Here is a 19,192-nt window from a genome sequence, read left to right as displayed (position 1 = left end):
ATGTGAGCACTTACACTCCAGTTTGAGAAGTTTTGCCAACGGCCGCCGTCGTGGTCAAACTTGTCAACCCTTTCGTCTACTATGCCACAGTACATACGTACCTGTTTGAGTTGCCCTGCTAACCTGAGTTGATACAAAGAGCCCAAACTTTCGCACTCATATCCATAATATCTGATCTCGTATCCATTACACAATGCCCTCGTTCAAGACTACCGTTGTGGCGGTTGCCACTATGCTGGTCGCCTCTGCCCAGGCCGACTATGTCATCGACCCCAAATCTGTGTCCATGAGCACTAGGAGTATGTCCTCCGCTCTAAAGCTCTATGCCCATAAACTAATATCGTCCAGGATACTGGTGCGATTCTGAGATCGCCACTTGCCCCATCATCTGCGAACAGACATCCTCTGGCAAGCCCATTACCAACACCTGCGATGCCGTAAGTGCTCGAACCAGTTGACGAGCAAACGCGGAGGGCACTGACTGACACCGGAAATAGACAGCCCTGACTTATGGATGCGTGTGCTCCGACAACAAGCAACCCAACATCTCCGAATACACTCTTACTCTGCCCTACTTCACCTGCACCGAGTGGGGAACCCAGTGCGTGAAGAAGTGTGGATCGAACAACGAATGCTCTAGCGACTGCCGCGAGAACCACCCCTGTGGTGCCCGCAACCCTCAAAAGCCCAACAGCACATCGAGCGCAACCGAGTCGGCCACGTCGTCGGGTTCCTCGCCGGCCGACTCCAACGTTGTCTACAACGGCCTCGACCCCGCCGGCTCCACGGACAAGCCCAAGTCCGGTGCTGCCCCTCTCGCCCCTCTCGAGATGGGTAGCCTCTTCAGCCTTGTGACTGTCGCCGCCGGCATGGTCCTCGGCTTTGGCTACGTCCTATAAACGGAGAAGCCATACGGCAAGGGTTAAATGGAAAAATGATAGCTTCGTCCGATTATGGGCGGAGCATGACAGGGGGGCGTTGGCAGCCTCGATCCGGGCCGAGCTGTCAGCTGCTCCTTAGTAGTCGGATAAACGGGATGACCAACTCTTGATTGAGAATGGGTCTCATAATTAATAGCATGGGAGCATGGGATCATGCTGCGGGGGAAGGAAATGCCACATGTTATGGCCGCATACCACTGGAGCAAGTTGGCTATCAAGACTGTCTCAGAGACAGTCTGATAGAACCGGAGTTATGTCCTTCATCTGGGTTACACAGTCCACATTCATTCTTGGATACGAAATGATCAAAAGCGCAGCGAAACTGGCCATGACACCAGTAATAATATACTACCACGAGATTTGGAACGCACAAGTTCCGAGCATGAAGCATCCAACTACTGTTTCAAAATCAGCTGAAGAAAATCAGCCAATATGTGTATCATGTGTGTGACGATATGCCCCCTCGATTGATTGCGTCATGTAATGCCGGTGTCATACGTGATAGAGTGCTACGGGTTGTGTAACCCTCGGCCAAACACCTATTAATGGGCGTACTTGTGTACATGTTGGAACGCAACTGCCTGACGATAAGCACCCCATTTTAGGGATTTGTGTGTGGGATGTCAGCTATAAGCAGCGCCCGTTCACACCACATTGTCCAGCAATCATCACAAACTGAAGCAAACAGATATATCCTGCATATCAATCGTAAAAACGAGCCTGGTAGTTGTTTGCCGCGAAATCATCACGAATGCAGTTTGCTCCTCTCAATTCCCATTGGGTGGCAGCTCACCTACGTGCTAAGTGCTTACCGGAGGTGGGTATCACATGCAAAGTGTCGTGCCTGGACTGAAGTCTGGGACTGTGTGTGTACCCGTTCCACCCCTGGTTTATTAGGTAAGTGACAGCATGGCCAGCAAGCAATCAATGTTCCTGGGCGGGTCTAGGGCCACCACAGCGAAACTTTGCCTATAGAAACCAACGCCAGGCGCGTGGTTCGCGATAGGACGCCTGATTTGTGTGATGATTTCATCCAAGAAAACACAAACAAGAAACAAAAGCATGGATGGTGGGCGAAACAGCGCCGGGCGCTCTGAATCATCATCAAGATCATGTGGTTCTTTCCCCTCCAATACTTGATCTTGATTTTCGTCCAAGGCTGCCAGCGAGGAAAGATCGAAATTTGATTTGATCTGATGAAGAAGGAAGGGGACAAAAAAATAGAGGTCCCCACAAGCAGCTTAATATAATCCCCGTTTCCCGACTTCAACGGCGCCGCCCTCCCAACGAAACTAGCAGAGCTTGTCCGTTCACCGATTGTTTTGTTTCCCGTCTTCCCCAGTCACAGTCGCATCTGTATTACCCAAGCAGTATATTCACTATCCACCATGCTTTACTCTTAGACAATCAATTCGAGCCCACGTCTTGCAGGCGATCAGTCAGGTACCACAAGAGGACACGACACTTCACATGCCAAATCGCATACAAAAGTCCCACGCCGCGCCTCTCCACGCTCCACGTACTTTAGGGGACCGACCCCTTTAAAACCGCCCTCCTCTCGAAAATCGGCTATCGCGCAGGATCAAAGTTCAGCGACCAACAGACCTGCTTGCACTCAGGTGCAAACCGGATAGCTCGTATACACCAAAGCAAACATGGCTCCGAACAACAATAGCAGTAGGTACTGCCCCTCCCTCCGAGACAACTTTTCACCAACCGCCCACGATGCGCCTTGCCTCCTCTCTCTCGGACTGGTACTGATAGCCATGGCGTTTTTTAGAATCGGCGGCCGCCGAATGCATCTCGGATGATGCCCTGATACACCTCAAGTCGTACAAGTACTCGGCCGTCGACTTGTCGCCAGTGTCCCACTACATACTCCGACCCTACGTATGCATGCACCAGCCCGACCCTGGCCCTGCCCCTTGCCGGGGAATCAAAACGAAGAACAATATGCTAAGAGGTGCTACAGTGGAACGCGGTCGTTGAGCTCCTTCCGCTATGGCTGGCCCCGAACATGGTCACCCTCATTGGGTTTTTCTTTATCCTGGCCAATATCGGCTTGCTGGTGATATTCATCCCAGACCTGGTCGGACCGGTATGCCTGCTCCCACTCCCTTTGCGCTCGGACGATGCGCCGCGCCTCCTTTTTGTGCCCTGGGCTGACGCTGGATGTTTGTTTGATCGATTTAGGGCCCCGGATGGATGTACCTCAGCTTTGCCTTTGGCCTTTTTATGTACCAGACAATGGACAACATTGACGGCAAACAAGCCCGTCGAACCGGCACCTCGAGCGGTCTGGGCGAGCTCTTCGACCACGGCATCGATTCGCTGAATTGCACCCTGGCAAGTCTTTTGGAAACTGGTGCCATGGCGCTGGGAACTTCCAAGTCGGGTGTCTTTACTGCCCTGTGTCCCTGTCTCCCCATGTTCTTCTCGACGTGGGAGACGTACCACACGCATACGCTATACCTTGGCGTCATCAATGGACCCACCGAGGGGCTGCTCATTGCTTGCGCCGTCATGGCCTTGTCTGGCATCTACGGACCGGATATTTGGACCACGCCGTTCATTGAGCTTCTGGGACCCAAGTTCTTGCTGGGATACGAACAGCTCGTCGGCGAGTACTCGATTCGCGACATCTGGATTCTGCTTATCGTGGGATCGCTGGTGACCAGCCAGATCCCCTTCTGCGTCTACAACGTCGTCAAGGCTCGCAGAGCGCAAAACCTCCCGGTCGCCCCGGTGTTCCTCGAGTGGACACCCATGGCCATCTACACGCTTTCCATCGGTGCTTGGATGTACTCGCCGTACTCGACCCTGCGGGAGGAAAACCACTTGGTTTTGTTCTGCCTCACCATGTCCTTTGTCTTTGGCCGTATGACGACCAAGATGATCCTGGCGCATCTGACCAAGCAGCCGTTCCCCTACTGGACCATCATGCTGTGGCCGCTTGTGGGCGGCGCCGTGCTGGGCAACCTGCCCCGGTTCGGGTTCGCGCAGATCTCTGCCGATCACGAATACTACTACCTTTGCGCCTACTTTGTGTTCGCCGGCGTCGTGTACTTCCGCTGGGCTTTCCTGGTCGTCAATGCCATCTGCGACTTCCTGGGCATCAATGCGTTGACGATCCCCCACGCGAAGCAGCTTGAAAACAAGAAGAAGCTGGAGGAAGAGCAGCAGGCCGCTACTAACGGAAAGAAGGAACTGTAGGTTCTATCTATAACATTGGATAGCTAGCCCTCGGTATAGACTCCCTTTCTACATTGCCGTAGCGGAGCCTCGTCGTCACGCTCATGAAAGCGTGGTGACTTTTTTACTCACGGCTGGGGTTCCATCATAAAAGCTATTGTCGTCGTTCGATAGGAAAGCGCCGACTCTTTCTTGCGGGCCGCCGCCGGTGGTCCGCATTGGTATATATCTTTAATCAGAAACTACTGCATACAGCGTGGTCTTGCAAGAAGCCCGTACAAAGCATACGTGGTTATCGGCATATAGACTTTTTGAGCATGAGTAACGACTTGGAAGCATAGGACTTCGATGTCCAAATACAATCAAGGATAAATCGTATTATGGACTTGTTTGGATGGTCGTCGGGTGATGATGTATCCCTTTATTAATGGCTAAACTCGCTGCTAGTATATGAAAAGTGACTGGGAAAATATACTAATTAATGCTCCTTGTTCCACAACGCTACACACACGATCCATGTCTATGTGTATCCATCAAAAGCCCATATGAACCAAGACAGGTCTGCTACTCATGGTCAGTCGAGGTGATGACGGCCCTCCAGTCGTCAATGAGGGCCTTGGTCGAGGCCATCTTGTCCTCGATGACGTCCACGCAGTCCTGGCCCAGCGGCAGGCGCACCGGCACGTCCTTGCCCTGCGCCGAGCCCGACCGCGTCAGCGCGTCGACGATGACCCTGCACCCCTTGACGACGTCCCCCGGCTGCTGATTGTCGACCTCCCCGAGCATCGCCCGGACGTGCCCCACCCGGGTGTCCTCGTACGCGGCGTCGAGCGGGTCCTGCATGACGATGCGGTGGCCGCCGCCCGGGTTCAGGAAACCCGTCCGGAAGTAGCCCGGTTCGACGACGCAGGCGTCGATGCCCAGCTCCTTGACCTCGGCCGCCAGCGACTCGGTGAAGCCCGACACGGCCCACTTGGCGGCAGCGTAGTAGGCGAAGGCCGGGCCGCCGCGCCAGGAGCCCAGGCTGCCGAAGTTGGCGATCACCGACCGGCCGGCGGGGCCGCGGCGCGTCTGTCCCCGCTTCCGGAGCCAGGCGACCTGGTTCTTGGTCATGTTCATGATGCCCAGGACGTTGACGTTGAAGCTGTCGAACACCTCCTGCTGCGTGGCGGCCTCGATGGGGCCCTCGAGGATGTAGCCCGCGGCGTTGACGAAGTGGGTGATGTGGTGGGCCTTGGAAGCCGAGCCGAGCAGGGCCGACTCGCCCCGCGCGAAGGCGGCACGGATGGTGGCGTCGTCGCTCGTGACGTCGAGGTCGAGGAGGACGGCGCCGCGGGCGGCGAGGTCGGTTAGGGGCGCGGTGTGCCGCGAGGTGGCGATGACGGCGTCGCCGCGGGTGAGGGCTTCGTGGGCGAGTTGGCGGCCGAAGCCGGAGCTGGCGCCGGCGATGAACCAGACGTTGGGGTGGGGGGTGGAGGACATGGTGTTGGTGGTCAATGGGTGGAAGGGGTGTCGATGTAGTTTAGGTACTGGTTAAAGGTGATATTACTATTCTTGTTGTATTTGATATGATGATAGCTTCACAGGTGAGGTTAAGTAAGTGAGTGGTAGGTAAAGTAGGCAGTAATTGATGGTCTGGTTTTATCTGAGGTATCTTCTATGATGCTTTCTTTTTCCTTTCTGCTCTTCATCACAAGACGGGGGCCGGAGTCCCTACTTATACATCTCGACTCAAGGCCGCCCGGGTCGTGTATAAGCCCCTCGTAAGAGTGCGCCGACCATGTAAGACTATTGCGTCTTCATCATCAGTATCATGACAGCTGGTATACAGCGCCGTCAGAGTTTGTTCGCTCACGGCTTTATGGTATTAAGGCCGCGCTCATGCGTCAAGAACAGCTCGCGCATTCGTCTAGTTTACGGTGAGGAACAATTTTAGGAAATGTTGATGCAAGTTGTGGGATCGCATGGTCCGAATTGTCCCAAGTCCGACAGAAGCCAGATGGATTTGCGGCGTGGGGGTGTCACGGCGGCAGAAGTATCGGCCTGTGGCTGTCGGCGATAGGCTCTTGCTTGCATCGCCGAAAGACGGTAGATGCACTAGGCCGAGCCAGTCCAAAAGCGTCAACCTGCATCCCTTCACTCTGTCGCTGCTGCTGACCCGGTCATCTTGAATCCGGAGATACGAACAGTATTGATACAAGTCAAAGCGATGACTAAGACGCAGGATCGCTAGCCAAAATGCGTACTACGTTTTCTCGAAAACGGGAATTGTTGCATGGAACAGAGCGAAAGGTCTGTGGATACATTGGGTGTAGATAATCAGTCGAGCAGGCCTGCTAATTTTAGCGCTGGAGGAATGACATGCCATTGGAGAATTCAATTTCTGTTTCAACAGTAATGCCAGGTTGGCCTCCAATATACTAACGTACAACCTCGTATACGTACCTACACTCTTTATACTGGACCTGGCATGTACTTTGCGCTCTGCTAGACCAGCCCTTACATCGCAGTCTATGTGCGCGCCCCGGTAGGACGGCTGCATCCTCTCTCTTACAATCACTCCGCCACCGCCACTATGGCCGGCCAAGGCATACCCCCGAGACTTTGCCGTGTGCTGCTGCTACTTGCCGTGCTGAGCCTCTGCGTCACCTGCGTGCTGGCGTACGACGAGCTGTCCGACGCCGCCCTGCGCCGGATCCCCGGCGGCGCGGGCGACTTCGACGTGGACAAGGGCGCGCTGCTGGCGCCCATCCTGGTGCCGCGGGTCCCCGGGACGCCGGGCTCGCTGGCGGTGCAGCGGCACTTTGTGCGCTTCTTCTCCGAGACCCTGCCCGGGTGGCGCGTCGAGTGGCAGAACTCGACGTCCAAGACGCCCGCGACGGGCGACCGCGACGTCTCCTTCTCCAATCTGGCCTTCACGCGCGACCCGCCCTGGGCCGGCGCCGGCGACGTCTCGCGCTTGAGCCTCGTCGCCCACTACGACAGCTTGTACCGGCCCGAGGGGTTTATCGGGGCCATCGACAGCGCCGTCCCTTGCGCCATGCTGCTGCACGCTGCGCGCAGTATTGATCTTGCGCTCACGCGCAAGTGGGAGGCCATGGAGGCGTCGGGCGACGCCGGGTCCGGGCTCGAGGAGGAGAAGGGCGTGCAGATCTTGCTTCTCGACGGCGAGGAGGCGTTCGAGACGTGGACCGAGACCGATTCTCTGTACGGAGCTAGGTGAGTAACTCGACGTGGTGGAGTGTGTACAAGAGCGACAGTGACCATGGGCAATAAAGACTAATGATCTTATTCCTTCCCCACAGAGCAATGGCAGAGGCATGGGACGCCCAGGTCTACCCGGCCATGTCGACATATCGCACCCCCCTCCAAGCCATCAGCCTCTTCGTCCTGCTGGACCTCCTGGGCGCCGCCGACCCTCGCATACCCTCCTACTTCGCGCAGACGCACTGGTCGTACCAGGCCCTGGCCAAGATCGAGGCGCGCATGCGCAAGCTGGGCCTCCTGCGGTCCAAGGTCCAGACCCCCTTTCTCCCGCAGGCCGACAAGGTGCCCAGCCACTTTACTCGGGGCTACGTCGAGGACGACCACATCCCCTTCATGGAGCGTGGGGTGCCGATCCTGCACGTCATCCCCACCCCGTTTCCTCCACAGTGGCATACCATGGACGACGACGCCGCGCACTTGGACCCGGCCACGGTGGACGACTGGGCCAAGATTATTTCTGCATTTGCAGCGGAATGGATGGAGGTGGGCGAGTATCTGGAGGAGCCTCGCGATAACATCAGGGAGAGGACAGAGTTATAGTAGAAGTTCAACGTGCTCAATGCACAATGCTATTCTATCCTCATCAAAGGCCGTGACTTTGAATCAATAAAGGCATCCCACAAGCAAACATGCATGCATATTGGTTGCTGTGCATGGTGATGTCTCCTTACATTGACAGTGTGCTCTATGGGACACACGGTTCTGTAGGTACTGTGCAGTAAAGCACCCCTGTCGGCTGAGGACCGTGCACTCTACCCACCACCCTGGTCCTCCCACCACGTCAGCTAGAAGCTCTCAATTGACTGGAGCAGCAACTAAACTTCGATAGGTGTTCAGATGGTGTGCATCCCGGGCCAGTAAAACAGTGACCTATCTTGAAGCTCGGCATCCATCTTCCAACCCGCCCAAAAAAGAAGCTGCCAACCACGTCGTCGTCGTCGTCGCAGCAGTAAAAATGCGCTTCCTTCGCTCTTTCGTTCCTTCTCTGCTCCTGGCTGCTGGTGCAGCCCAGGCAGCTTCGTCCTGGAGTTTCGATGATGCGACTCTGTCCGTCGGCAGCAAGAAGGCTGACAGCTCTGTCAAGGAGAAGTACGTGGTTCCTGGCCACTTCTTGGACGCCCTGTGATCGCAATTGCTGACAACGAGGCCCATCGCAGGTTCAGCGACAAGTCCCTCCCCAAGAAGACGGTCGATTTCGGCAACACAGACACCCTCAAGATCATCTTGACGGCCAAGGAGGGCGGCAAGGCCAAGCGACCTCACCAGGCCTTCCTCACCCTCCAGGAGACCGAGACGGGACTGGAAGCTCCCTTCGTCTTCACCACCAAGGAGAGTGGAAAGGCCACCGTCGATATCGTACGTCACACGTGCCAATGGCTGCGTGCCCGCTTCACACGTTTACGGCCCTGGCCCAAAAGCTAACGTGTGTGGCTCTTCGTAGAAACACTCCGATCTCCCCGTCCAGCTCCTCAAGTCGACCAAGCCTCTCAAGGCTACCCTGACGCTGGCTTCGTTCGGCTCCTCCACCGGCTACAACAATCGCATCTTTGACGTCGAGATCCGCAAGGACCCCCTCGCTGTCCCGCCCGTGTACGAGAAGCCGATGCGCTACGGCAAGCGCGAAGAGATCCACCACATCTTCAAGGACGATCCCAAGAGCCCTCCGAAGGTCATCTCGCTGGTCTTTACGCTGGCCGTGGCCGCCATGGTGCCCGTTCTCTTGATTGGGGTATGTACACCTGCGAAGACCCTTGGAAAGGGAGGATCATTTCATGCTAACGTGATAAACCTACCACAGACTTTCGCTCTCGGCGGCAACGTTGCCCACCTGCCGAAGGCCTTCTCGAGTGCCCCCGTCTCGCACGGCATCTTCTACGGCTCCATCATTGGCATGGAATTCGTCTTCTACATGTACTACAGCAGCTGGAACCTGTTCCAGGTCCTGCCCGTCATTGGTGTCGTTGGCGTCACGTCCTTGTTGAGCGGCTCGAAGGCGCTCGGTGAAGTTCAGCGCCGACGTCTGGCCGGAGAGAGGTAATTGAAGCCTTTTCCCTGGTTTCCCACATGGCGGTGGCTCCATCGTGCTTCAGCAGCCCCTCCAAACTGGCGGCCCCTGAGCGCGCCGAAATTAGTCCCTAGTGGCGAGGTGTATATAAAAGCACCAAGGTAGACAAAATGAATGTACAATGAAATGCATGAGACTTGAGATTCTTTAGTAAAATGTGTTGTAATGAGATGCCACGGCCACCATGGCTTCATTTTCACTCTTGATTTAGGCTCTCCCAGCATTGTGTCACTTAGAGGCCCACGTATACTGTATGTCCAAACGGACCAAGCTACATGTCGTCATAACCTCGAGGATGGATAACAATGTGTCATAATGACTGTAGCCTCTTATAGGTGTAATATAGCAAGCATGTGCTGCTTGATCAAACTGATGCTCGATATCTCATTCAGACGCAACCTATATGCCTCATGTGTATGAGGCAACTCATCTTTTTGTCAATCTCTTAGTACGAGTATATTATCAAGTCGTATATAACTAACGCGAGTACCTGGCATGCAGTAATACAGTCTCCCACCCACAAGCACGTACATGTTCATGAGCTTGTTCATGGCTTATAACATTGATAATTCTTCAATGTTTCCTTCTATTCTCAGTTCCCAGAAGCCACCTCTCCAAGGAAGAACCAAAGGGGTAAGAGATAAGCGCTAGACGTTTGAAAACCAAGATCAAGAAAGTGAGCGCATGTCAATTTCAACATGAGCGAACAACCGACACCAGATCGACCGTTGTACGGACGTCCGTACGTAGACTACTACCCCATGTCGGGTGTGCCCCCTCGCCGCGGTGGCTACACGGTCCGCGATCCGCATGGCTCCGAGGCGGCGCTTGGGGCTAGGTGGGAAAGCACAGCGGCACGGGAGGGTGGTAATGGGTCGATGCAGCAGCAACAACATACCAAGAAAGTAGAGGAAGAGGCGATGGAGAGTGCGGCGGGAGGAGAGGGGAAGGGGCGCGAAGCAAGACAGAAGGGGGTGTCGGCGGAGAGCTGACCGCAGACAAGGTAGTTTTCGAGGTGGCCAAGGAAGAGGAGATGGTGGCGGTCAGGGAGTATAACATCGTGTTTGCGGACGGGGAGATGGTGGAGGTCGAGGTGACGGAGACGGAGGCGGATGTCATACAGAAGGCCCCCATGGGCTCGGATCCAGGGGAGACGGCAGCGAACACGGTTGCTACGCCCAGGGAGACCGGGTCGCGGGGCCAGAAGGGGCCGGTCTGTATCCCTCCGAGTGGCTCTTGAGTAAGTAATTACGCAATGATCACATAGGGGGTGAACAGACAGGGGGTGGATCTGCCTTGGTAACTAAGTATCCGGTCGTTATAAGTGATTAATTTCTGTCAAACTAGATATAATTGAATAGTCGACTGTTGCTAGGGGTCGCTCGATAATGTTTTCCACGTCACCCATCAATGCTACTTACTCCCAAAACCTGATTCGCTTGATCAGCGACGCCCGTCTGCAACCCCATAGAAGGCCAAGGAGGTCTGCTGTGGCTGCTCCGGGAATGGATACCTCTCTATTATGTGGTCCCCGTCGTTAGTAGTCGCCGACCTTATGAACCCACTCTCGCCCTACCGGAGCGCGTTCACTACCTACCTATACAGTAAGCCGAAGTTATAAACTAGTCCGGCCTGTTGTGGATCATTGTCATCACCCGTGGAGAGCAGCTAGGAGGAAGGTATGAAGCCGGCCCGAGTCCGGATGCCACGGTCGGCTCTGGACTCGTGGAGTATAAACGACTCAGCCACCCCATTAATAGGCGGCCGAAATCCCTGAAGACCGACCATCATGACGATCAAGAGTTCGGCATCCGCGTCTTGCGTCATCGTCACTATTTCCTGTACATGTGTGGAGGCAGTGTTACGCTGCCTCTACATGATCGACAGCAAATCCCGAAAGCTCCTGGGGAAGGTGACGCCGCGAGCTTACTACTGTGACGAGCGAAACCGGTATATTGATACAGCGGCGATACTGACTTGTACGCGAGCTCGAGTAAGACTGACTTAGGAGACGTTCACATAGACATGAACCGAGTTGCGTATAAGTAGGTCGTGACCAAATGTTCGATACTGGCTTGTTAATTCTCCTTCGTCACCATCTCACTACCACTCCAGACTCCTGAAACCCACCACCAAAATGCACAGCGCCACCACCTTTGTCACCTTGCTCGGCCTCGCCGCCACCTCCCTGGCGGCTCCGGCCCCCGCCAACCCCCCGTTCGTCGGCACCGGCCTCCCCGCCAACCAAGACACCGTCCCGACCCCTAGTCCCGTTGCCTCCAACCCTCCCTTTGTTGGCACCGGGCTCCCCGCCCACGATACCGTCCCGGCCCCTGGCGACGACGCCGCCACCACCACCTCGAACCCCCCGTTCAACGGGACGGGGCTCCCCAGCCACCCCGACGACGAGTCCGTCTAGGTCGAGGCATGACACATATCCTCCTAGCTCCGGGTTTAGTCGGGGGCCCAAGAGGGATAAAAGGGGAGGATGTAGTCTGTCGAAAGGGTTATCCATGAAGGCAATAATTTGTCCTGATATATTCCCTCAAATAGGGCCTTAGACGTGGTGGCTGAGCTTCTGTATATATATTAGCCCCCGTTCTTCTTTCCTCATACCTTCGCTTGAGCTACTGGCTCCTTTAAAGACTGAATAGCACTGTTCATCAGTGTGCTGTAGTACCGACTTCCAACAAGTGACTACCCCCTATTTTGGAAAAATGCCCCAGAATTTGCAATGGGTATGGCTTCATATCATCCCGACTACATGTGTTTGAAGGCGATATAATGAAAACGGGATTGATCGATGTTGTTGTCCCTACACCTAGGTGGGCTCGAGATCAGGGAGAAGTTGAAACATAGGCTGGCTGCAACAATAGTCCAGCCTTCCTGGGTCTCCCATGAAAACTTATCACATGGCGGTTGTTCACACAATAAAGTATTGAGACTATGTAGGGTCGCTACTGACAGCATTTGACATTTGCTAGGCACGTCAGATCTAATGAGAGACAGTGGACACAGTGTGGTTAAGGTCTTTCTATTGGGAAGTAACGCTGTCTAGAAAGCTTCAGCTGATCGAGCCAAGACATATCGAGATAGGAGCAGAAATGCAATTTGAAATTCGGCCCGAGCGACGCGGATGTCTCGAGCCCGTTCTTAAACGCCAGAAAATGCAATTAAACCCCTCTCTGCATGTTAGCCGACTGGCAACGAAACGATATACAAAAGTTCCTACACAGGAAAAATCATATCCTAGGTGTGGTGATAGCCAGGTTCTCCCTGGGCATGCTCTCAAATCTGCTAGAGCTGGCTGGGCCTCGAAATCCAATCGCTCGAATCCGACATCAAGTCTGAACCCAGAAAAGTCGATGGAAGCATCGCAGGCTCAGCAAAACAGCTTTAGTGCGCCAAAACTCCGGAGTTAAAAGATGTATAGTGACGACATGCTCGTAGGGTATGAATCGAATGCGTTAAATGGAGATTGCATGCGAGGCGAAAGCCTCCCAAAAGGAGGCGGCGATCAGGACAGGTGGTGGCGGCTACTTTGCCATAAATGATAGGGTATATAGTGAAATTGACGGGTTTGTTTAGTTGTCGACCGCAACGAAAGTGTTGCCGAATTTCGGAGGGAGTGTCCGTTTCACCACTGCCGAGCTCTCCCCGGCGTCGAAAGGAACAAAGTTCCGTTTGCTGTCGATCCATCGCTTCGCTATTTTGCTGGTCTCGCCCCGGTAGAGATGGATCCACCGCTTGTCCGGTGTGCCGGAGTTGGTGTTTGATGCAGGTTGGGCAGGCTGTGCCGCGGGTGCTGGTGCTGGGGCAGGCGCTTGTTGGGGCTTGTTGATCATCATATAGGCAACAACTGCCACAACGATAACGACGATAACACCGACTGGGTTCTTTGGTTAGTTATGATGCTCATAGAAGAAAGCAGCTTGAGTACGCAGATTCACTTACCAACAATAGCCAGGCAGATCCACTTCTTCTTCCGGGTGCTGCGAGCAGTGTCGATGGCGACGACGACCTCGGCGTTTCCCTTATCAAAGTTCTCAACGGTCTCCTCAGCCTTGACCTCGATCTGGGTAATGGCCTCCTCTTGTTGCACGACCAAAGTGTCCATATCCTGGAATAATTGGGCCAGCTCGATCAATTGCTGCTCAATCTTCTGCAGTTGAGCGTGTCGGTCCTGGACCGCGCTCAAGACGGATTGGGCCTGGCCTCGCCTGTTGCTCTGCATCATAGCCTGCTGGAAGATCTGACCGCTGGAATCCTGCACAGCCTCCCGGATTTCGCCCTCGCTCGCCTCCGGGTTCACGATACGGTACTGTCTCGCTACCTGGTCCTGTGTCTTCTTGCGGAACTCCGACTCGTTTGTCTGGTAGGCGTTGATCGCGCTCTTCAACCGGCGGTCGGTCTTGGTGACCTGAGGGTTGTTCTTGGCAGACTTGCTTTCGGGGTTGCTCTTGGCCATGCGCACCCGTTCAGTCAGAGATCGGTACTGAGCCATGGTGTCGGTGCTGAGACTGTCGAGCTCTCGGTTGGTGTGGCTCCCGGATGATGTGTCGGCGTCGGAGAGGGACCGTTGCTGGAGCATCGCCATTTGCCTGAGGTTCGCTTCGATCTTGTCGATTCCGTTGTTGATATCTCTGCACTCGTTCAAAATGGCATTAGGGTCTCCTTGCCCGAAGGAGCCGGCCCCTTGCGACAGTTGAGACATCTCGACGGTGTTGGCTACATAATCATGTTAGTAATGGTTGGAGTTTGCTTGGCCGCTGGTCGTTATACGAACATCCATAATCGTCGCCGTATCCGTTGTTGCGAGGAGCGCCTCCTCGAGGGCCCTGGGGGAGCCCGCCTCCGAAGCCATTGCCATTGAATCCATCGCCGGCCCTGTCGTCGAAGGGATTCTGCTGCCGTCCGCCGTACCTGGAAGACAATTGCTAGTTAGTACAAGTCATTTTTAACTGAGCCGAGCCGAGACGCTCTTGTGTCGCGGTCTCATCTCGGGATTGGTTTTGTGGTTACGCACCCGTTCCCGTACTGGTCCATATTGTCAGCAATCAATCGATCAACAATTGTTTACGTGAGGTGAGGGCAAAAAAACAGGCAGAATAGAGAAAGAGAGGAATGAAGAAGAAGGTTTGGAGGAGACGGGATGGATTTTTGTCGGTTCGTCTGGTAATCGGGAAGGCGAAGCAAGGTGAAACACTTACACTCATCTTTGCGTGGTATTCGTTCTGGGCTCGTACTGTTGTCTGTCGATTCCCACAAGAATGCGATGCTGCTGTTGCGGAGACGGCTCAAAGCTCAATGGAAGGATGGACGTTGGAACAGAAACGCCGGGTCGCTGCTCTTTGTCTCCGTTCTTTAACGATCGATGTCGAGGCGGTGCGGTATATCGTTTCAGATGACCCGGAGTACTGTTCCTGAAAGGAGAATAAGTGTAAGGAGGCTATGTCATGTATCTTTATGGCCGATTTCGAGGAGCGCGAAGTGGTAGTTGAGCAGGCAGGTTAATGTTATTTCGCTGCCGTCAGTCCAGTTAGTAGTCAGTCCGTCAACTCCAGCCTCCAAGCGCTTGCTTCCTTCGGCTGGCTCCTTTTCTCCTCCAGGGATGTCGGTCTGTTTGACGCCAAATTGGTCAGAGGTTTTGTGGCCCGGGGGCGTATGAAGCAGCAGCGAGTGGGCTGGGTCGAGATCAGCTAAACCCGAAATAGCTCTTTGCTCAGCGCTCTTGGGCGGGCGATCCCTGTCTAGCGCACAGCTACCCCTGGAACCCCTGGAACCGCTGAAGGCAAAAGATGGAAGCAGTGGTTCACTCAATCAACGACTGACTGGTGACTGGCTGCCCGATTGAAGAATGCTGATCTGCAATTCCATCAAGACAGCCCGACTACCTAGTAACTAATACGCCTCTTCAACGCATGCTGAGGCTTGCGACACGGCAACGGGACACACGTCGATGTCTTACCCTCGCTTACTGAGAGCGCACATACATACGAGCTGACGAGTGGCAGTTGATGTGCATGTGTCGCATGCGGCTCGATTGGGGAAGGTTCCGTGCCTGAAAAAGCGACACGAGCCATCAGGCCACACCCCTGCAGTAGTCCCTGCAGCAAGAGCCGTTTCAATCGCTGCGATCGGCGGCTCTATTGATTGGCCCAGAGCCAATCGTCCGCCTCCATTACTGCTCCATGTATTTCGAGACGGTCAAGTCAGCTGTTGGCAATTGGATGTCCCGATTTGAATAAAAACGCGGCCGATGTTTCTGATACAGTAGTCGGGGAAATGCTTTTCGAGATGGAGGGCCGGACTTCTAGAGCGAGTCCAGAAACAAGGAAACACCACCAGCAGGCGAATGCACCGGTCAGGTCACATGGGCCTCTTGGTCTGTTGCGATGCTGCCATCCAGTCAACCAAACTTTGCTTCCTTTTAATGATGAAGTAATCAAATGAAATTAGATAAATTACGGGAAAATACAACACTACGCCACTCATTTTCAGCATACCGTCTCTGCCAGCTCATCCCACCGCTTCTCTCGCTGACAGGCTGACAGTCCAGGCGATACGACCTAGAAAAACTCCGTCAACTCCATTTCGCTAACGAAAAAAGCATGTCGTGATCACAGAGTTCAAAGTTGCGGCCCGCGGGTTGACCCCGGTTGACATTGTGGGGTAATGCCGAGTTTGACATCGCATGATTGGGACGACACAAATGGAACCTCGTCTATGTCTCACGCCTGGTCTCTTGCATAAGGGTGTGGCAAGGCTAACCCGCGCAATTGAGGCTGCGCAAACGGCAAACGGTAGTCGGATCTGAGATCAGGCAGGCTTGTCTGTAGATCGCTTTTTCTCTCCGACTTCTTGACTGGAAACTTGACGTGCTGAACGCGGCCAACCGAGCAGTAACATTTTAAATCCTACCGACTCCATGCAGCCCGGGAGGCAGCTATAGGCGACCGGCAGACTCTCTACTGAAATACGATGCCGCCAATTATGGCCAAGGGTATGCTTTGATTCGGGAGACTTTGCGTCTACCGAAAGACCGTCACGCGGAGGATTTGTCGAGACTCGAAAGAGCAGCCAAGGATCGTTCCACCGGGAGCTGTCCACAGATCTCCTGCCTGGCGTGAGCTTTCCGAAACCCGCACATGTGATATTCGAGGCGCCCAGAGAAACAGACTAGTCTGGACGTAACGCTTAACTTGCTTCCCAGACATGCCCGTCGGAAGCCACCGAAAGTAGAACAAAAACTATGGTCATTCCGTATTCCGAAGTTGTGGCGATGCTCCGGGAATTGCTCCGTCGAAACTGACGAATGTTCTTATCCATGTACTAGGTATTTGACGTAAAATTTTAGCCTACGCCTGTGTGTAACGGGTTCGTCTGTAATGCAAGGCTGATCTTCGAATGAGTTCGGTGGGTCTATTCGGCTAAAGTGATAGATCATTGACGATGCAGGTAGCCATCTTGCAGACGGCGCAAGGTTGGGGGAGACTTGAATAACCTCTATTCGAATAGGTATGAGCGAAATCTGTGCATGTAGGCTTTTACACAGGCGCTCTACAAATCTCAGAGAACACACCACTTAAGGTGCATCGATCACCCACTCGCATCATAGCCACGACCTAACTCACACCACAAGCCCGCCCAAACCTAAACCACCTTCCTCCCCAACCCCCCTTTCCTCGTCCCCTCTTACCGAAGTCGACCCCGAGTCCCCACGGCCAACACCGTCCACCCCGCAATGAAGCAGAGCCCGCCGAGCGGCGTGACGGGCCCCATGGTCTTGCCGAAGCGGGCGGGGTCCAGCGTGAGCAGGTAGATGCTGCCCGAGAACATAGAGATGCCGGCGAGGAACAGGCCGGCGCCCCAGCGGCCCGCGCGCGTGTTGCCCATGGTGTTGGCGGCGACGAGCGCGGCGACGCTGTGGATCAGCTGGTACTGGGCCGCGGTGCCCCAGCTCTGCAGGCGGGCCGGGTCGCTGATGCGCTTCTTGAGGCCGTGGGCCCCGAAGGCGCCCAGGGCCACGCCCGTCGCGCCCGAGACGGCGGCCAAGGTGGCGAGGATGGACATGGTGGTCGCGGCTGCTTGCGAGATAGTGGTAGAAGTTGATGGGAGGTCTTCAGGGCCTTCCCGTTGGTGCTGGTGGAGTAGTGAAGACTGTTCGTCGACGGTGCTGTGTGCGCGATCTGGTGGACTCATGAGAAAGAGGAGGTAGAGTTAACTGTCACGGTGTAGATAATGCGTAAGAGTTGATGGATTGAGGTCAGCTTGTACCTAGTATGTTCTTATGTTCGCATTTCGAGGTGAGGAGTGAGGTTGCTAGCTGAGAAAACAGTCCCACTTTTCACCGAGAGCTCCGACCCATTATTCTTACCCGAAGCCTGTTGGTCTTTCCAGGTGTCACAGCAGGTTCACTCAACTCCGAAAATATTGCTGCTTTTACGGACGAGGGAATCTTTCTCAAAGAAGCCTGAAGCGTCGCTCGTGTTTTGTTTACCACAAACAGTTTGTTCGGAGCTTTCGTCTAATATGATGACCGCCAGATTTCGCTCACGCTTTTGGCGCCGAGGGTTGCAAACACGAGTGATGAGCGCGACTGCAAACAGCTGCATTCAGCACAGTCCTAGGGATGAGATCCAACACTAACAAGGACAGCTAAGGTGTTTGTCTGGACGGTCACGGCTATGTAAAAGGTAAGTATGCATATCATCGTAATACTTAGATTCTCGGCTCTGGGCTATAAGACTGGATATGCCCATCGAGAATCTACCGGATCGACCTCGTTGATCCAGTATAGTCCACAGCGTACGACTCATATTCTTGATAATACGTCCTCTCTTCGCTCACCTTCTGTTGTCATCATGGGAGACAAATCCGTCTGGGACCAGGAGACCGAGGTGCCTGCCTCAGTCATCAATTACATTGACCAAGGGGTCAAAGACAGTGCTCATGTATTCGCTCACAGGTTCACCAAGGGGAGACCGGGAGGAAAATGGCCGAGTCGGAGTACAAGGCCATGGCGATGCTCTTTCCTGTTATGCCGATGATGATGCCAAGGCCGACAGCATGGGGCGCCTACAAGGACACACCAGACACCTGGTTCTACCTCTGCCAGTATTTCGAGCTTTCGGGCGACGCCCCCGGGTTCTATGAACTCGCCACCTGCCTTGGCGAGCTGCACCGGCAGAGCGCGAGAGCGGGCGATTTCGGCCTCGATCTGGTCACCTATGGCGGGAAGAACACGAAGTACTTCCCCGCCCTGCCGCACCTGGGAGGAGACCTTCTCCAAGGGCTTGCAGTGGACCTTCGACATCGAAGAAGAGAGCCAGGGCCCGGATGACGAGATGTGGCGTCTCCGCGACGTTGTGCTGACCAGCGTCGTCCCCCGCCTCCTGCGACCTCTCGAGACCGGAGGAGGGAGATCACCCCGACCCTAGTCCATGGAGACTTATGTTTCACCTTGAGATAGCGCAAACCACTGGGTATCAACTGCATTCCTTTCCCTCTGCAGCCCTTCACAAGGATCCTCATAATGTCTGTATGTTCAAAGGGCAAAAAGTCAAAAGAAAATACATACAACACCGAGGATTCCCAGGTCGTCACCGACCCTAGTACTAATTCGGCTCTCTGCTGCTTATATATGGGAGAGCGGACGGGATCCCTAGTATTCAGCAGGATATGGTCGTATGTGACAAATGAGTCATTTGGGACGCATTATATAGAC

At 54.6% G+C, this 19,192-nt stretch overlaps 11 protein-coding genes across 11 annotated transcripts; 8 read left to right on the top strand and 3 right to left on the bottom strand.

Annotated features, from left to right (window-relative positions):
* Window positions 1-193: 193 nt before the first annotated feature.
* On the top strand, window positions 194-899 carry PG985_011963 (uncharacterized protein; the record flags this gene model as incomplete). Its single annotated transcript, XM_066831730.1, has 3 exons — window positions 194-299; window positions 349-437; window positions 498-899. 3 exons carry the CDS (start codon window positions 194-196, stop codon window positions 897-899), a joined length of 597 nt encoding a protein of 198 aa, XP_066679780.1.
* A 1,806-nt stretch (window positions 900-2,705) lies between these two features.
* On the top strand, window positions 2,706-4,154 carry PG985_011962 (cholinephosphotransferase 1; the record flags this gene model as incomplete). Its single annotated transcript, XM_066831729.1, has 3 exons — window positions 2,706-2,831; window positions 2,914-3,039; window positions 3,135-4,154. Coding segments are annotated over 3 exons (1,272 nt in total), but the record flags the coding sequence as incomplete, so codon positions are not given.
* Window positions 4,155-4,697: 543 nt separating this feature from the next.
* Window positions 4,698-5,615, bottom strand: PG985_011961 (short chain dehydrogenase; the record flags this gene model as incomplete). The annotated part of the gene is made up of 1 exon (XM_066831728.1): window positions 4,698-5,615. The coding sequence occupies one exon, from the start codon at window positions 5,613-5,615 to the stop codon at window positions 4,698-4,700; it is 918 nt and encodes a 305-aa protein (XP_066679778.1).
* A 1,093-nt stretch (window positions 5,616-6,708) lies between these two features.
* PG985_011960 (uncharacterized protein) lies at window positions 6,709-7,940 on the top strand (the record flags this gene model as incomplete). Its single annotated transcript, XM_066831727.1, has 2 exons — window positions 6,709-7,352; window positions 7,439-7,940. The coding sequence occupies 2 exons, from the start codon at window positions 6,709-6,711 to the stop codon at window positions 7,938-7,940; spliced, it is 1,146 nt and encodes a 381-aa protein (XP_066679777.1).
* A 415-nt stretch (window positions 7,941-8,355) lies between these two features.
* On the top strand, window positions 8,356-9,438 carry PG985_011959 (Dolichyl-diphosphooligosaccharide--protein glycosyltransferase subunit 2; the record flags this gene model as incomplete). The annotated part of the gene is made up of 4 exons (XM_066831726.1): window positions 8,356-8,489; window positions 8,558-8,756; window positions 8,842-9,129; window positions 9,199-9,438. 4 exons carry the CDS (start codon window positions 8,356-8,358, stop codon window positions 9,436-9,438), a joined length of 861 nt encoding a protein of 286 aa, XP_066679776.1.
* A 725-nt stretch (window positions 9,439-10,163) lies between these two features.
* Window positions 10,164-10,457, top strand: PG985_011958 (uncharacterized protein; the record flags this gene model as incomplete). Its single annotated transcript, XM_066831725.1, has 1 exon — window positions 10,164-10,457. One exon carries the CDS (start codon window positions 10,164-10,166, stop codon window positions 10,455-10,457), a length of 294 nt encoding a protein of 97 aa, XP_066679775.1.
* A 41-nt stretch (window positions 10,458-10,498) lies between these two features.
* Window positions 10,499-10,705, top strand: PG985_011957 (uncharacterized protein; the record flags this gene model as incomplete). Its single annotated transcript, XM_066831724.1, has 1 exon — window positions 10,499-10,705. One exon carries the CDS (start codon window positions 10,499-10,501, stop codon window positions 10,703-10,705), a length of 207 nt encoding a protein of 68 aa, XP_066679774.1.
* Window positions 10,706-11,602: 897 nt separating this feature from the next.
* Window positions 11,603-11,884, top strand: PG985_011956 (uncharacterized protein; the record flags this gene model as incomplete). Its single annotated transcript, XM_066831723.1, has 1 exon — window positions 11,603-11,884. One exon carries the CDS (start codon window positions 11,603-11,605, stop codon window positions 11,882-11,884), a length of 282 nt encoding a protein of 93 aa, XP_066679773.1.
* Window positions 11,885-13,049: 1,165 nt separating this feature from the next.
* On the bottom strand, window positions 13,050-14,681 carry PG985_011955 (t-SNARE; the record flags this gene model as incomplete). The annotated part of the gene is made up of 5 exons (XM_066831722.1): window positions 13,050-13,354; window positions 13,420-14,193; window positions 14,252-14,388; window positions 14,492-14,502; window positions 14,676-14,681. 5 exons carry the CDS (start codon window positions 14,679-14,681, stop codon window positions 13,050-13,052), a joined length of 1,233 nt encoding a protein of 410 aa, XP_066679772.1.
* A 2,479-nt stretch (window positions 14,682-17,160) lies between these two features.
* PG985_011954 (uncharacterized protein) lies at window positions 17,161-17,667 on the bottom strand (the record flags this gene model as incomplete). Its single annotated transcript, XM_066831721.1, has 1 exon — window positions 17,161-17,667. One exon carries the CDS (start codon window positions 17,665-17,667, stop codon window positions 17,161-17,163), a length of 507 nt encoding a protein of 168 aa, XP_066679771.1.
* Window positions 17,668-18,329: 662 nt separating this feature from the next.
* Window positions 18,330-18,808, top strand: PG985_011953 (uncharacterized protein; the record flags this gene model as incomplete). Its single annotated transcript, XM_066831720.1, has 2 exons — window positions 18,330-18,365; window positions 18,434-18,808. The coding sequence occupies 2 exons, from the start codon at window positions 18,330-18,332 to the stop codon at window positions 18,806-18,808; spliced, it is 411 nt and encodes a 136-aa protein (XP_066679770.1).
* Window positions 18,809-19,192: the final 384 nt, after the last annotated feature.

The sequence above is a fragment of the Apiospora marii genome (assembly GCF_038362585.1).
Source record: "Apiospora marii strain CBS 49790 chromosome Unknown utg000009l_segment0_segment0, whole genome shotgun sequence".
NCBI classification, from domain to species: Eukaryota; Fungi; Ascomycota; class Sordariomycetes; order Amphisphaeriales; family Apiosporaceae; genus Apiospora; species Apiospora marii.
The sequence above is the reverse complement of the archived record's forward strand: the minus strand, read 5'-3'. Positions and strand labels throughout refer to the sequence as shown.